The sequence below is a fragment of the Myotis daubentonii genome, chromosome 8 (genome assembly GCF_963259705.1).
Source record: "Myotis daubentonii chromosome 8, mMyoDau2.1, whole genome shotgun sequence".
Taxonomy (NCBI): domain Eukaryota; kingdom Metazoa; phylum Chordata; class Mammalia; order Chiroptera; family Vespertilionidae; genus Myotis; species Myotis daubentonii.
The window spans coordinates 70,663,234-70,680,547 of record NC_081847.1 but is presented as its reverse complement, the minus strand read 5'-3'; the positions used below and the strand labels follow the sequence as shown (position 1 = coordinate 70,680,547).

The following is a 17,314-nucleotide window of genomic DNA, read 5'->3' as shown; positions in this document are numbered from 1 at the left end:
GGCCGCTGGCTGAGAGGAAGGGGGTGGGGGTGGGGGAGGGGGAGGGAGAGGCGGGGGCTGGCGGAGGAGAGACAGCCGTGTGCGAGCCCCCCGGGGGCCGGGACCCGCGGGGCGTGGCGACCCGGCTGATGGGGCACCTGCTGAATGGGGGACCTCCGGCGGATGGGGCTCCCGAGGGCAGCACGCAAGGAGGGGATCAACGTGGGGCTGGTTAGGGAGCGCACTTGCTGAGGGGACGTTCTGGGGCGATGCTAAAGGGAGCAACTGCTGAGGGACCTGGAGACAAGTTAGGGAGAGCACCTGCTCAGGGAGTGGGGGTGGAGGAGGTGCTATAGGGGAGGCCAGCCTAGCAGCGACTCGCCGAGATGCGGGGAATGCCGGAGGAAGATGAGATCTTATGAGGGGTCCGTCTAAGGGGGATCCGGGCGAGCAGAGAGGAGGGCGGGGTGGACTCCACGGGAGGGAGTCCCACCCGAGAGGCGCCGTGCGGGGAGGATCTGGTGAGGGGGAAGCTTTGCTCCGAAGGGGTACCGTGAAGGGGTGAAGGGGTGAAGGTCCGGCCAGGGAAGGCTTCGAGGAGGATGGCATTTAGGAAGACGATCCTGGTAGGGTCCTCACTCTGTCGTGGTGATGGCATCTTTCATTCCTGATATCCAGTGTTTTATTCGCCTCACGCCCTCCACAGCCCCTCAGAACCCAGTGTTGGGAGGCAGATAAGGAAACAGAATATTTTCAAGATGGGCACGTGGAGGCCTAGATGAAGATCTGAGGCACAGTCCTGTGAGTTTCCTTCTTTGCTCTAGGTCTGGGGCACTGGGCCCTGTCCGGGCCTCTATTGTGTTGTGAGTTTCAGCTCCAGATCCCGCAGCTACCTGGAATTGTTTCAGGCCGAGCTCAGGAAGGTGGCGGAGCCTAGGAGAGCTGCCCTCCTGGGTTGGCTGCAGTGGTAGCATTGAGTTGCTCTGTGGACACCAGGGTCTTATGTCAGTCACTCTGCCGCGTCTGGAGAACAGGAGACAGTAGCGACGGAGGGAGTCGTGCTTCTCTGAGGTGCAGCATAGCTCGCTGCTGCTTCACAGAGACCTCTGACTTCCTGCAGCCGAGTGAGCACTGAAGTAGGAAGTGTTGAGTGTGTGGGAGTGTGGGGCAATGGAGAGGTGAGGGGAAGGCATTGGCAGCCTGGGCTGCGCACTCGGGGTCTGTTTTTGAAGTGCACAAACTGCAGGAGGCAAATAGCCGATGTGTAATTCGCCCCGCTGCGATGTGCCGAGACCGAAATAATAATGGTTATTACACGCATAGAGCACTTACTGAATGCCAGACCCTGTTTTTTTGGGGCGCTTTCTTGGTCTCCTGTGGAACCATATGCAATTGCCGATCTCTGGCCATTTTTGACCTATAAAAATGGTAATTTTGTATTACTCAATTTATCATGGACCCATGTGGCTCACCACAGTTCTCTGTGGTGGCTATGTCTGTGTCTGTTTTGCAGGTGATAACACCGAGGCACAGAGAGGTTAGTTGTGTGTTGGAGGTCCCACAGTTAGTACGTGGCAGAGCGGGAATGTTAATCCAGGCGGTGTGGTCCAGAGTCTGTGCTCGGACTGCCTCGCTCCGATGCCTCTGGAAATACCCCTGTTTCACAGGGCCTCCCGTGTATCAGCAAGATCTGCAGTCGCAGGTAGTGATTCAGTTATAAAGGTACACTGGCTACATTTTTTTTTTCCCCTGAAACATGTTCCAAGTCTTCGGTTTAATTGAAAGACAATTAGGTATCTGAGGTTTTTTTTCTACCTTTGCCTTATGCTGTGTAATCTTGGGCAGAAGAGTAAGCCTTTTTGTTTTTTGACACTCCTGCACCTTTTGGATTTTAAAAAATGTATGAAATGTGCAAGAAAAGAGCATCGAAGGGCTGAATTTTCACATGACTGGTGCTTTCCTGCTCTCATAACTAGTGAAGTGCCTTCTTTGCAGCAGATTAACTTTATCATCATTTGTACTAGTTTGTTAGGGCTGCCATGTCAGTTTCACAGACTGGGTGACTTCGACAACAGAAATTCATTTTCTCATAGTTTTAGAGGCTGGAAGCCTGAGATCAAGGCATCTGCAGGGTTGTTCCTTTTGAGGCCTGTCTCTTTGGTTTGTAGATCGCTGTCTCCCTTCTGTGTCTTCATATCGTCTTCCCTTTGTGCCCATCTGTGTCCTCATCTACTCTCATAAGGACTAGTCATGTTGTATTAGGGCCCACTCAGATGACCTGATTTTACATTAATTACCTCTTCAAAGGCCTGTCTCCAAACACAGTCACCTTTGGAGGTACTTCAACATATGAATTTGAGGGGTCAGGGAACACATTACTTTTATTATCATTAAAAACTTCATCAATTTATCTTATTTATTTGTTGCAACCCATCCACATTGAATACTGTGTGGAAAGAGGCATGGGTGTACATAAATAAAATGAACCTTACTGGAGTTCTAAGATGGGAGAAAGAAGTTTGAGATTTAGCCAAACCTGTAAGTAACTACTTCATAAACACCCTTATTTGGGTTGGAAAGGTACAGGGGTCTTTTCAGAGGTTCAGTCTGTATGTGTTTCTAGCAATCCCAATGTAGGAAATGCTCTTTGTGCTTGTGAATTAGACATTTGTGTGTGACTAAGTGAGTGATGATAGATTAAAGTTGATGGTTATGTAGGAGGTTGATTGGTAAAGTGAGTTGCCATTAGGGAATAGTGTGTCGGAAGGTGTAGAGTGCATTTCTGGGATGCTGGCCATGCACGTGGCTATGTGACTTAGGAGAAGAGCATCTGCTGGTATTTGGTCCATGGAGGCTGTGTTGGCCACGCCTGTTGGTTTCTGAGTAAGCTGTGAAACTACCTAGGACCTGGGCAAATCCCAGCTGAGAGAGCTAAATCATCAGAGTTGGGCTGTTATGGTTATGGTACTTCTTCCATGAAGACTCATGGTGTAAAATATCATTAAGTCACTTGTCAAAAGATTTTTCATAGAAATCCTATTTGTTAATAATCCAGTAATACTTTTGGGGGTGAAATTCTGTGTGGGTGTTTTTGCTGTTGTAAATCCTCACCTGAGGATATTTTTCCCATTGATTTTTAGAGAGAGTGGAAGGGAGGGGGAGCCGGAAGGGGGGGGGGGAGAGAGAGAGAGAGAGAGAGAGAGAGAGAGAGAGAGAGAGAGAGAGAGAAACACCAATGTGATGTGAGACATATTGATTGGTTAGGGCTAGGGGTAGATTTAAACAGTGGTTCTCAACCTTCTGGCCCTTTAAATACAGTTCCTCATGTTGTGACCCAACCATAAAATTATTTTCGTTGCTACTTCATAACTGTAATGTTGCTACTGTTATGAATCGTAATGTAAATATCTGATATGCAGGATGGTCTTGGGCGACCCCTGTGAAAGGGTCGTTCCACCCCTAAAGGGGTAGCGACCCACAGGTTGAGAACCGCTGGGATAGAACCTGCAGCCCTTCAGTGTGTGGGCCAATGCTGTAACCACTGAACAGCACTAGCCAGGGCGTGAAAATCTGTTTTATTCTGATAACTCACAAAGACTGCTGATAAAGGGTTATGATTCCCATCATTACATTCGTTAATCCATTTAGCAAGTGTTTATTGACCACCTCTGGGTTATCAGGCATCAGTGATATAAAGAACCCTTAAGCCGGAACCAAAAACAAACAAAAGAGCACTTAGATTGTTTTTAAAAAGTATCTGAGCCGTCATGTAAAGTTTGACTTGTCAGAGTATTATCAGAGGCTTGCAGCTGTCTCTCTCGTGGCCGCAGCAGTTTCCTTTGTTATGCCGTGGTCTCCCTGTAGTTGAAATAGTGAGTTTAGTTTTTTGTTAACCACAAAGTCAACTTCCAAGGAACACATTTGATCTTCCTTTATATAAGCTGTTTATAAAACTTTAATTATACTTGAGGAATGAGGTATTGTCCATTGTTTATATAGTTACAAAAAAGTCCCCTGATTTATGAGATGTCATTCTAACTTCTGAGTTCATAGGATTTCACTTCTGCCCTGGCCAGTGTGGCTCAGTTGCTTTAGCCTTGTCCCATGCACCGAAGGACCTCGGGTTGGATTCCCAGTCAGGGCACATACTCGGGTTGCGGGTTCCATCCCCAGTTGGGGTGCATACAGAAGGCCGATCAATGTTTCTCAAATCGATGTTTCTCTCTCAAATCAATAAAAAACATTTTAAAAAAAGAAATTTTACTTCTGAAGTTTCAGAGGAGTTTCACTTCAGCCCTTGATGTTTGGAAGCTGGGAGTTTTTAATGATGTCATTGGAATTTAATTTTTAGGAACTTTTGTTTTTCAAAGGTCACCGTGGTCATTTTGTTATGTTAACTTTCAAGTTATGATAATTATTGACTTGGAGTAAAACTCCATTTCTCTAGTACATAGTCTTTGATATTTAGAAAATCCTATTAGATTATTCTTTTTAGATCAGTGTTTATTGGTAGAGCCACTTGATATGTCTATAGTTTTGTTATCTTCTGGTTTTGCTATTTTTCTCTAGGAAGTTACACATTTGTGTGTGTGTGTGTGTGTGTGTGTGTGTGTTTAAAATTCAAGTTTGTGTGTGTGTGTGTGAGTGTAAAAATTGGTATTGTTCAGCTAGTTTAAACCTTTTCTTTACAAAGAAATCACCAGTGTGACTACTTCTATATTTCACCATTTCCTGAGCTCTCTTTTCTTTGTTGTCTTTTGTAGTTTCAGGAAGTCATTGTGTAGAAGATATACACAGGCACACAGATATTCCTTAGCAAGCTCCTTCTTTAAGCCTGTTAATACTTTTCAGAGGTCTCGGAGTTTAAAATAATATTATTAATTTATAACCTTCCATGTGTGTTATGGTTGTTAGGCATAGACAGAAAAATCTGAATTATCTGGAAGTTGTAAGCAGCCATATATCTTTGATTTTTGGGGACTAGTCAGAGGTACATGACTACTTGTGGGAGAGTTTTTGTGATACTGTTTGACACTCTCAGCTGCCTAGGTATATTTCACTTTTGATCATGTCTAAGCATATACTTTCTACTTCCTATTCCTGTGATACCTGTAAAATCTTTGTGTTTCGACAAAATTATCAACAACTTGTTAATGGTGGGCAAGGATCTTCTATGTATTCCTTAGTCTCCAATTTTAAGACCATGTTTCAATTCATAGTTAACTTTACATTAAACCTCTTTTCTGAAGAGATAGTTATACCATTTTAATTCATGGGATATTCAGATTTAAATGAGTTAATTATAAAGGTTACATCCAATGCTTGAATCTACTCTATAGCATTTCAGCCACATGATTTATTTTCTGTTTAAAGCTTCCAGTGATGGGGATCTAGGAATTACTTAAGGCCGTCTAAACCACTTTAGAACTACTGTTTTGTTTTTTTTAATCCTCACTGAAGAAGTGAGGATATTTTTTAGAGAGAGTGGAAGGGAGGTGGGAAGGGTGAGGTGGGAGAGAGAGAGAGAGAGAGAGAGAGAGAGAGAGAGAGAGAGACTGACTCCTGTACGCACCCCGACTGGGGCTGGGGATCAAACCTGTAACCCAGGTATGTGACCTTGACTGGGAATCACGCCAGTGACCCTTCAATGTGTGGGCCGATGTTCTAACCCATGGGCAACACGGGCCAGGGCTGTAACTACTCTTGTTACAAAATTCTTACACCTGTTGGACTGAAGTTAGCCTCTTGGTAGCTCTCCACCACCTTGTCCTGATTTTGGGTCATCAGGATGACCCAGGACACATGTTATACTTCCATAGGACAGTCCTTCAGCTTCCCTTAAAAGTCTCTTAGTTTACTTTTGTTGTTGTTTACTAGTGAAGACTTAATAGAGGAATTCCTAAGATGCTAATTTTGTATTTCTTTTTAAAAAAAATGTATTTTTATTGATTTCAGAGAGGAAGGGAAGGAGAGATAGAAACATCAGTGATGAGATAGAATCATTGATTGGCTGCCCTCTTCACGCCCCACACCGGGGATCAAGCCCACAACCCGGGCATGTGCCCTGACCCGGAATCAAACCAAGCACATTGTTTATTTTAAAATTAGCATCTTAGGCCCAGCTGGCGTGGCTCAGTGGTTGAGCCTCGACGTATGAGCCAGGAGGTCACAGTTCAATTCCTGGTCGGGGCACATCCTTGGGTTGTGGGCTCAATCCCCAGTAGGGGCTGTGCAGGAGGCAGCTGATCAATGATTATCTCTCAGCATTGATGTTTCTATCTCTCCCTCTCCTTCCCTCTCTGAAATCAATAAAAATATATAAAAAAATAAAATAATGTATTTTGTGTTCTAGTTGCTAACAAGTAAAATGTGTTTTGTGTTTATATTTCTTCAATCACAGGCAGCTGAAAAAGTTGGATGAAGATAGTTTAACTAAACAGCCAGAAGAAGTGTTTGATGTCTTAGAGAAACTTGGAGAAGGGTGAGTATATAGAAAATATAGGTAGATGCCAGTCATTTTCTTCCCCCAACAACAGAAGGATATGAACCTTTCTTATGGCAATATTTTGCAAACCTAAGGAGAAGAAAGGGGGATGATGCATATTGGCACTGCTCTGGGTGGGGTGGGAGGTAAATTTACATCTTGAAATGCCCTTTCTCTCTTTCCTCAGTCACTTTTCTAGAAAGATTTAGTGATTCTGGTCTTTTTAACACCAAGGACATGTATTGGGTTTTTTGTTTTGTTTTTGTTTTTTACTTCTGTAGAATCCATGGTTTGCATGATTTTTATCTATTTAACAGCACTAATTAGTTTATACTTTATTTAAAATTTTTTGTCAGTCAGACATTTTAATTTGTAGTTCATGACTTCTAATTGATATGTAGTAATTTGTTTCAATTTAAAAAAGGAATTCAGCATTTTAGTTAGTGCAACATTGTGAAATATAGTAAATGGATCAAGAACTATTACTAGTTTTATGACTTCCTAAGAGATCCAAAATCCCAGGTTTGGTACCAGTGGACTTCCTGAAACACAGATTTTTGAATGAGTTTATAATATACTGGTGACATGATATTTAGTAATAGTAGTGGCCATTATTGACTTTCATGATACATAAAGGTTACATCATAATTTTTTTGTACTTTTACATATCCTTTTCATTCTTGTGTGTGTGCTTATTTATTCTCCTGTAATTAAAGAACATTAAAATATTAGGGATACCCTTTCTTAAGTTTTTGTTGTTAATTTTTAAATAGGTAAGTAATTCTTATTCAAAACTCAAAAAGCATAAAAGTGTACACAGTGAAAAAAATTTGCCCCCTACCTCTATCCACATCCCAGAAGCAACCAGTGTAACAGTTTTTTATGTATACTTCAGAAATAGTTTGTATATATAAGCAAATAAGTGTGTGTGTGTGTGTGTGTGTGTGTGTGTGTGTGTGTGTGTGTTTTAAGTCTCTTACAAGTACTGGTTTAAGAGAAGAACTGAAATGTTAACTTTAAAAAATGTCTATTGTCTATTTACTGTAGATTCTGATTTTAAGTGTCTGTTGTTTAATTACTATATTCTCTTTAAAATCAGGTCTTATATGTCATTAAATTATTTTGGGGTTTAGTGTCATTTATGCCTAATAGAGTTCAAGTAGAGACCCAGTGCATGAAAACTCATACGCTGGAGAGGGGGGTCCCTCAGCCCTACCTGCCACCTCTCACAGTCCAGGAGCCCTCAGGGGCAGGAGGCGACCTGGCGATCAGGGGAAGGCGATGCCCCATCACATCTCTGCTGCTGCCAATGCCTGCAGCACAAGTGTCTGCCGGCCCTGGGGGGCTGAGGGGACTGGGGGACTCTGGAGGCAGGGTCCCCGGCAGGGCTGAGGGGACTGGGCGCCGCCATCTTGTGGCTGTGGACACCACCATCTTTGAGGGTGGGGCAGTAATTAGCATATTCCCTCCTTATTGGCTGTGGCCGCCATTATCTTTATCTTTGAGATGGCATGATGGTCAATTGGCATATTCCTCTTTATTATATAGATAGGATAATCGCTTTAAACCCTATCCTTGATTACATGGAATAGGTTTTTCATGGATTACCTCCTTGTAAAAAGCATTAGTCATCATCTTTTTGTAAGTTGGAAAAATACTCTTTGGAATCCAGCACGAAATTCAGCAGAGAAGGAAAGTAAAAGATGATAGCATCTGTGCTGCTAAAGACAAGTTGCAAGATAAATCTGAAGACTGCAAGTTGACTTTGCAGCATGAAAGGTATGGGAAAACAACTGCCCTCTACATCTCCTGCCTGCTTTTTTCAGCTTTAGCTTGGCATCCTTGCTATTTTCCTCAAAGAAATGAATCTAAGGCCCTTAATCTAACAACGATCACAGGTTATGCTTTGAATAAGATAAAGAGTGCTAGGCATAACTGACTATGTAACTAACTTGTTTCTTTCATTTTTTAATAGAAGTGTGTTACAGCAATAAGGATATAGACTTTGAAGTCAGACAGACCTGTGTTAAAACCCTTGCTCTGCTGTTTATTAGTCATAATAAACGAATGAGCTTGGGAAAATTGCTTAATATTTTGAAGCTTCACAAGCCTCAGCTATAATATGGGGATATTAGTATCTCTCTCTTAGGGTTGAATATTACATGAGATAATGGTGGTAAAGTACTTAGTACAGTGCTTGTCACATAGTAAGTGCTCAGTAAGTGGGCAACTAGTATTTTATTTTTAACTGTATCAACCGAAGCATTTTCAAATTTTCTCATGTCAAATTAAAATTAAATCTTAGGTCTTCAAGTATATTTAGGTGTTCTTTAAGGGAGCTGTGTCTGGATTGATTTGGTTTGGAGAATATGAAAAGAAAACTACAGACAGAAGATAATGTAAGGGAAAACTAAGCTAATTATGATTATTTTTAATTGTGTTTTAGACCCATGAACATCCTCATCGATGGAAATTTTCCTATAAAAATATTACCAGGGATAAAACAAATAATGCTTCAAGTCTTTCTTCCCACATTATTCTTCCCACAAATGCTTGAATTTCTGTCATTATGGCTGAAAGAACCTGATCAAGCCTCATTTAATCAGCAAAATCCTGAAGGAAGACCTTAACTGCACTGTCTTCTCAACACAAACTGCCATGCCACCCTTAAACTGTTCTGGAAAATGAATGGATTGCAAACTCGCACTGACATGTGCCTTGTGAAATGAACTCTGGCTAAAGGACAGCTTTGGATTCCATGGCCTGCAGTCAGTCTGCATTTTAAGGAAATTGTGTGGATCTGTGGACAGTGGAACCAAAGCTCCAGACCAGGATGCCTGGACAGCACTTGGAAAGTGCTTTGAATTAGAGCCTAGTGTTTTCCCCTCCTATTTTACTTAATGGTGTATAGAGTGATTCATAAAAACATCTTGCCTGTGGCTTCATAGCTAGTGAGTGGTAATGTTAAGACTTGCACCTGGTTAATTTGCCCTCAAATATTTCTGTTTTTCTACATTGATCCTTGCCTTGTATGGCTTATGGGAAACGCGTGCTTCCCACCATCATTGCCAATTAAAGTTCACTTAGTTTCTGTTGGAGGCAATCAGGTCTTAAGGGCCTTGCCTGTAAGTGAGCATGATTGCTTACTGGTAAGCCTTCTAAATCCTCTTTAGGTCACTGTAAGTGCAGTATGTAGAATTAGGTATCTTAATTGCTCATGTGAACTGTCAGAGTTTTCTTTGCTATCAAGATGGCATAGGGAAGCATGGAGAGTATTTTGGTCAACATTACTGAATGAGTATGTGGAGCTCTCCTTTTCATTTTAAATACATAAGAATAATGAGTGAAAATTGATTTTTTAAATATTAGGATACATAGCTATGGATCTGTGATAGAAAAGGTATCTGAAACAGTAAGAAAGGGGTAAAGCATGTCTGTCCTTGTCAGAGATTGCAGGTGGGCTTTCTACATGAAGTTATGGGCTGTGACAAGCTCTGCATCTATGAACTAAATCTGAAATAAATTTGTGTATCATATGTGGACTGGAGAAAAAGGGGAGATGCTGGTCTGACGATAGGAACTGGGCCTGGACTGCATTCAGGTCTGGTCTCTTCAGGGGCAAAACCCTCAAACTTCTAATATGAGATCTGGTTTAAATTGTACAGCCTGAATGACTGGCTGAGGGAACTATGAAACCATCATGGAGTGCTCATGACAGTGAGCATTATATAGAGAAAAATCATTCAAGATAAAAGGAAACTCATACAAACAAATCCACTGCCATGATATAATCAGCAGACCTAACAAATGGGAGAATTCACACCCAAAGAAGTAGAAATAATGGAGCAGTCTGGAAAGAGATTTAACATGTTTGTTTATGATTTTCAAAAAGATAAAAGGAGGGAATGACATCCTTAAAAGAATACCAGATTATTAATATGAACAGTCAGCCAGCCCCATGAATAATAAGAAGTTGGGAATCTTGACAATGAAAACTACAATTATTGAAGTTCTAAAGGCTAATAAATTGGATAAACAGTAAACTAGAGAAGCTGAAAAGAGTGAATTGGAAGAGAGAAGTGGGACCAATCACAAAATGCAGGACAGAGAAATACAGTGTTAGAAACCAAGAGGACAGCATGGATTGAGGAAGTCTAATACGGGTCCAAGAGGAATTCTAGAAGGATATATAAGAAGAGATAAAGAGGAAATAAAGAGATAATGCTGAGAATTCTCCAGACTTGAAGAAAGATATGTGCTTTCAGATTGAAGAAATTTATGAGATGCCAAATAAATCAACTGCTAGTAAAATTGTAGAATGGTAAAGATGAAGAGGAAATCTTAAAAGCTACAAAGAGATTACTTGTGAAAAAAACGATAATCTGGTGATAGCTGACTTCTGAACAACAATAGAAACTGGAAAATTGCAGTAAAAATGCTGAGGGAAAGCTATTATCAAAGAAGAATTCTGTGTCCAGCAAAAGTCATTCCAGAATGAAGGTGAAATAAAGGCATTTTCACACAGATGGGAATTAGCATATCAAGAATAACTTTGGCTGAAAGTAACAGAATACCCCACTAACAGTGGCTAACCAATAAGGGCATTTAATAACTAAGTATAATAAATCTGGGAGTGAAAGATTCCAGAATGGTTAATTGGCTTGAATAATGGTTTAGCATTTGTGTAATTCTCATAATCTCAAGATGACCACATTAGTTTCAAGCATCATGCCTCACATGACAGTAACCAAAGCAGAAAGGAAGTAGCAAGTAAAAATGGGCCTTGGGTGCTTCTCTCTTACCTGGGAAGAAAGTCTTACCCAGAAACCCTTCAGCAGAATTCCCCTCAAATTTCATTGGTTAGAACTAGGTCATTGGCTGAAGGAAATAGGATTACTGTGACTGGCTTTATCCCCTGGGAAAAGGAGTGCACCACCCTAACAAATCAGAGGATTACCTTAGCAAGGAAGAAGGGTCTTCTCCACATGGTCAGTGGTTGCTTTACTCTTGAGGGGAAAAAAAAGCTTATGTAACATTTAAGGATCACTATAGTAGTTTTGTCAATGTAAAGGTTTCTGATGGAGTAGAAATTTTTTATATGCTCTGCATAGATTTTTAAAAACAAACACATTGAAATGAATATTGAGTACCATTTCGGCAACTTAGAGCACTCAGCTATTTTGACCTTTTCTCACCAAGACATTATGAAGAAGCAGGTATATTTGGGAAATGGGAAAGACAGTTTACTCACTATTTCACTGACAGCCATCAGAATTTCAATGAAGCTATAATCTATTTAAGGTGATGATGGCATGTAATTTGATCATTACAATTGTCTTGTAAAGTAGTTGGTGTTGTCATTTTACAGATGAGAAAATTGAGGCACAACAGGATGAAAAATTAAAACTGTCTGTAAATGTGGTGGTGGTAGGACTAGGTCTTTAGATTCTAAATCTAATACTCTTAGCCTCCAAATTGAATGAATATACATATATACTTTTTATTTTCATAATAAGCTCTTAAGAAATGATAGAGTAAAAGGCAAAAAGAATAGTTATATGCTCTGTTCACCTGCAACTAGCATTTAAAGAGACTTAGACCTTTAATTCATTTCCATAGTGTTTTAAGTTTTATTGCAAGTAAGAGGAACAAGGAATGAAAAACTCAGTACTAGAGTGAGCACAAGGAAACAAAGACCTCCAGTTTGTGACCCAGTATAATACGATGTAGAGCGTAGAGCGAGCTAAAGCTTTGTATTCAGTCACAACTGGATTCAAATTCTGGACTGACCAATTAATTATCACTTATGTGTGACCTTGGCCAAGTCATGTAGTACCTCTGAGCCTTTTCACATTTACCTGTGTAATAGGGATAATGGCCCCTTTTCCATTGTGTGTGTGTGTGTGTGTGTGTGTGTGTGTGTAAGGATGAACTGAGATGATTCACAGTTTTCGGCAGACATCAGACATGAAATGGTAGATACTATAATAATTTCATACTAACACATTTAGTACAATTTAAATGTCAAGTTTTAAGATGCCATTTTATGCATTTTATGGTAGTTTTCTTAATGGCAATTCCCCCCCCCCCCTCTTTCCCTCCTCCCCCAAACATACTTTAGCTATCTCAATTTTGCAGGTAGAGCTAAGTATACATATATTAGGTACTTCGGCATATAAATTAGAACTGAAAGTTGCTTATGATTTACCACATTTATCTCTTGGCTTGTGACTTTAATAAATGTTCTCCTTCCTCCAATTATAGGTCCTATGGCAGCGTATACAAAGCTATTCATAAAGAGACAGGCCAGATCGTGGCTATTAAGCAAGTTCCTGTGGAATCAGACCTGCAGGAGATAATCAAGGAAATCTCTATAATGCAGCAATGTGACAGGTAAAGAAAGACATGTGGTATTAACTCTGGAGAGAACATGGTTTTGAATTTGCTGTGATCGTTTAAGTGGTTTGATGCCTAGAGTTGCCTTTACTTAGATGTTTTACAGAAGGGAGCGCTTAATGGAATCACTATGCGTGTGTTTGTTTGTTTTCCAGAAAAAAAATATAATGAAAAAGTTTGTGTTTTTGTAGCTAAACTTTTATAGTTTCTATTTCGGCATAGTTTTCTGTTTTGTTTTTTCAGTAAGCCCTTTTCAAAACTAGGAAGAAGAGGCGAAGAGGGAGAAGGTGGTGCTAGCTTTTTTTTTTTTTAATAATGATCTCTTACTTCCTATTGAGAAAACATTTCTCCAGAGATAGTTACGAAGAGATAATTCAATGCTTTTTAGCTTTAGAAACCTTAGGATGTACATATAGATATGTTAAAAGAGAATACTTATTTCTGTCTTATTGGTCCTTTCTTTATATCTTTAAGAAATTATTCAAGCTAAGAGTAGCTAAATATGTTATTTTTGAGGAACTAAGATTTGTCAAATGCTATAGCAGGAAGTCAAGCCAACAGGCGACCGCAGAAAAGCACGTGGTTTGCTCTGAAATTCCGTGACAACATGGGTGTTCACAGTGATGGAGCAGGCTTCCCCAGTACTGCTTAGATTTGAGAGAAACCCAAACTTAGGGGCAATGCCAGCTCTAGGGAGTTGAAAGGGGAATGAGAAAGTCTTGCACTTGAGGCTGCATTCATTCTTCTGAAGCTCTTTTGGTCAACAGATCAACTTGGTACTCCTCCCCCCCCCAACCCCCCTTTTTTTTTTGGTAAAGCTTCATTCAGCATTAGGACAGGGGGAGCTACCTGCTAGGAAATTTGCCCTGGACCCCTCGAGTCTCAGTCATATCTCTTCTCCCTCCCTCTCTTTCTTTTATTCTTTATACACTGGTGGTTACTTTACAAGAGATAAAAACCTCCTATTTCTTGATTGTCTTGACCAGAGTAAGTTAGCAGGGTTGCTTTTCCTCCTCCACAAGATATATTATGGGAGCTCTTTCCAGTTGACAAATTGACACTTTGCCACTTTTGAGCGACTACGCAGCTGTGTTCCAAACAGGGTATACAAATGTCTGTAATTAGAGAAGTGGTATTTTGAAGAGCCTGCTCTGTGCTAAGTACTGTAAGGAATACAAAGAAATACAGGGCCGAGTTCTCATCCTCTGGGAGTAGACTGGACAGGCCAGGCATATAAATGTACAGAAAATCTAGCTGAAAATACAGGATGTATGGAACATATTCCAACAGGAAGTACCTGACAGTAATTGCCTCGTAGAGGCTGTAAATGCCATAGGAATTTAGGGAGTTGGGAGCAAGTGTGGTTATATGTACCTTAACAGACTTATTCCTCCATGTCTTCATTAATATTCACTTATGTGGGGGTTTTCCTGCTGTCCTTGTCATTGGCATATTTCCCAAGGATGAAGGGCTTGAAATCCTGAGAGTTAATGAAGCCCAGTTGGTTTTAGCATCTTCAGTTACTATGCAACATTACTGAACCCTGATAATAATCTAGCCAGTTAAAGCTGGTAGCTCTCAGATGGCAAATTATTTCGTTGTAATGGAATGTTTGATTTTTCTCTGAAATTCCTTGCTTGGAATCTCTCTTCAGACTTGAAACTCCAAATTTGTTCTTTAGAATAGATTGTAGTGGGTTTTTGTTTTTTCCCCCCAAACTACATGTGACATCTAGGAAAATTTCAAATAAAAAGAAGAAGATAAAATCACTTTTTCCTTTGGAGAAATAATCATTGTTAAATACTACTTGGTATACATATCCTTCCATATCTCTTTTTGGAGTTTCACTATACTTATTATCATGTAATTGCCCGTGTGTGTGTGTGTGTGTGTGTGTGTGAGAGAGAGAGAGAGAGAGAGAGAGAGAGAGAGAGAGAGAGAGAGAACAGGAAATCTCATATTATCAAGTATTCTGTAACTAAACTCCCTAATGTTGGACATTTAGATGGTATCTAAATTATCAGTTCTATTAACAGTACTACGATGGTAATCATTTCTTTTTTAATATCTGTAATATTTTTTTAGAATGAATTGTAGACTTTAGAATGAATTGTAGACTTAGAAATGCTGGGTTAAAGGACCCATACATTTTTTTCCACTTTTGTTACTTATTGCCCTCCAAAAAAGTTATACTAGTTTACATTCTTATCAGGAGGGTGCCCATTTTAACCACAAATATGAATACTTGCTCTTTTGAGCAGAGAAATTTTCAGGTGTTTAACAGCATGAATTAATAGAGATGTTTGAAGGTTTTTCCACTAACCTATATTGTCTCTCTCTCTCTAGCCCTCATGTAGTCAAATATTATGGCAGTTATTTTAAGAACACAGACTTGTGGATCGTTATGGAGTACTGTGGGGCTGGTTCTGTATCTGATATCATTCGATTACGAAATAAAACAGTAAGTTTTCTTCTAGAATAATGCCACTGAGCTAGTCTCTTATGCCATCTTCTTTTTTCTGCCTTTTGGTGTGCTCTCCTACTACCATATCTAGAGAGATGACTGTTAGATTTTTCCCCTTTCCATGTTTTTCCCCCCTCTTTGCTCTTTAATGTCTCTTAAATGTGGCAGTTTTGACAACATTCCACTCCAGTGATATTTACATGCTTTGCTTATTTCATACTGAGATAAAACTGACTATCTAGTGCTTAAACAATAAATTTTAAATGTTTCAGTTTGGAGTTAGTTTTCTTCTCCTACCCATAATGTTCACAGATTAACTTCCTTTGCATCCTATTAATAAGAGAATACTTTCTGTGAAAGATTATTTGCTATTACTGTGATTACATAATAGCCACTAGGCACAAATGGTTATTGAGGACTTGAAATATGGCTTGTCTGATTTGAAATGTGTTGTAAGTATTAAATACACACCAGATTTGGAAGAATTATTACAAAAATAATGTAAAAAGTATATAATTTTTTATATTGAACTAATGTTGGAATGATAATATTTTGGACATGTATGGTTAAGTAAAATGTATTATCAAAATTAATTTTGCTTGTTATTTTCTTTTTTAAATGTGGCTACTTGAAAATTAAAAGTTGTATTTGTGGCTCACATATATTTTTTGGGGGGCAGCGCTACCATAGTGATTAGTTCAGCTGTTTAGAATAAGGGGCCAGGAAACAAATGGCAAGCTTTGTCCTCTGGCCACAGAAGGTACCCCAAACTCTAGCTTGCTTCCTTGCCAATAGTGTTTGCTTGGACATTAGTGCAAGCTCTATCATTTATTAGCTCTGTGACCTAATTTGTGCTTCAGCTTCATCATCTATAAAATGGTGATGATAATAATAGTACACACTTCATTTGTTAATTGTAAGGATTAAATGAGATTACAAAAATAGTGGCTAGTATAGAATAAATGCTTAGTAATTGTTAGCTATTTTTGTGGGTTTTTTTTGTTTTTTTTTAAAATATTTTATTGATTTTTTACAGAGAGGAAGGGAGAGAGATAGAGAGTTAGAAACATCGATGAGAGAGAAACATCGATCAGCTGCCTCCTGCACATCTCCCACTGGGGATATGCCCGCAACCCAGGTACATGCCCTTGACCGGAATCGAACCCGGGACCTTTCAGTCCGCAGGCCGACGCTCTATCCACTGAGCCAAACCGGTTTCGGCAATTGTTAGCTATTTTTAATGTTATTAGCATAGTGCCTGGCTCATAATAGATGCTCCTTAAATATTTATTGATGGGCCCTAACCAGTTTGGCTCAGTGGATAGAGCGTTGGCCTGCGGACTCAAGGGTCCCAGGTTCGATTCCGGTCAGGGGCATGTGCCTTGGTTGCGGGCACACGCGCAGTGGGGGGTGTGCAGGAGGCAGCTGATCGATGTTCTCTCTCATCGATGTTTCTAACTCTCTATCCTTCTCCCTTCCTCTCTGTAGAAAAATCAATTAAATATATATTTAAAAAAATTTATAAGAAAAAAAGAATATTTATTGATGGGTTGATAGTGTAGTAGTTACTGGATTCTAACATACCTTATATCATTTCATTTTCATGACACTCTTGAAGAAAGGTAACATTTTTATTTCAGCATTATCACCATCTGACATATTATGCATTCTTTGTATATCTATTTATGTGATGTCTTCCCTATTGGAAACATACCCTGCATTTAGATTGAGAAACTGAGACTTAGAGAAGCTTGGTAACTAGGTTAAGTCACACAGCTAAAAAAGTAGAGCCAAGACTGAAAGGTAGGTCTTTCTATTCCAAAATCCCATATTTTTTGCACCACCATATACTCCCTTCTGAATGTGAGTTGTTTGTCATAAGGGGAACTGAGTGAGAACTTGTGGGTTCATTTTGTTTAGAACTCGGACTGATCAGATAAGTGTTTATCATTCAAGAAATACTTTTTTCAGGACCCTACTGTGTGTCAGGT

The 17,314-nt window shown here is 39.9% G+C and overlaps 1 protein-coding gene across 2 annotated transcripts in view; it reads left to right on the top strand.

Annotated features, from left to right (window-relative positions):
* The window catches only part of STK4 (serine/threonine kinase 4), a 90,372-nt gene that overhangs the window by 159 nt on the left and 72,899 nt on the right, over positions 1-17,314 (top strand). For both annotated transcript variants that reach the window (XM_059706963.1, XM_059706964.1), the window contains exons 2-4: positions 6,380-6,460; positions 12,728-12,856; positions 15,206-15,320. In XM_059706963.1, the coding sequence (XP_059562946.1) occupies positions 6,380-6,460; positions 12,728-12,856; positions 15,206-15,320 (325 nt within the window). The remainder of the gene's footprint in view (positions 1-6,379; positions 6,461-12,727; positions 12,857-15,205; positions 15,321-17,314) is intronic.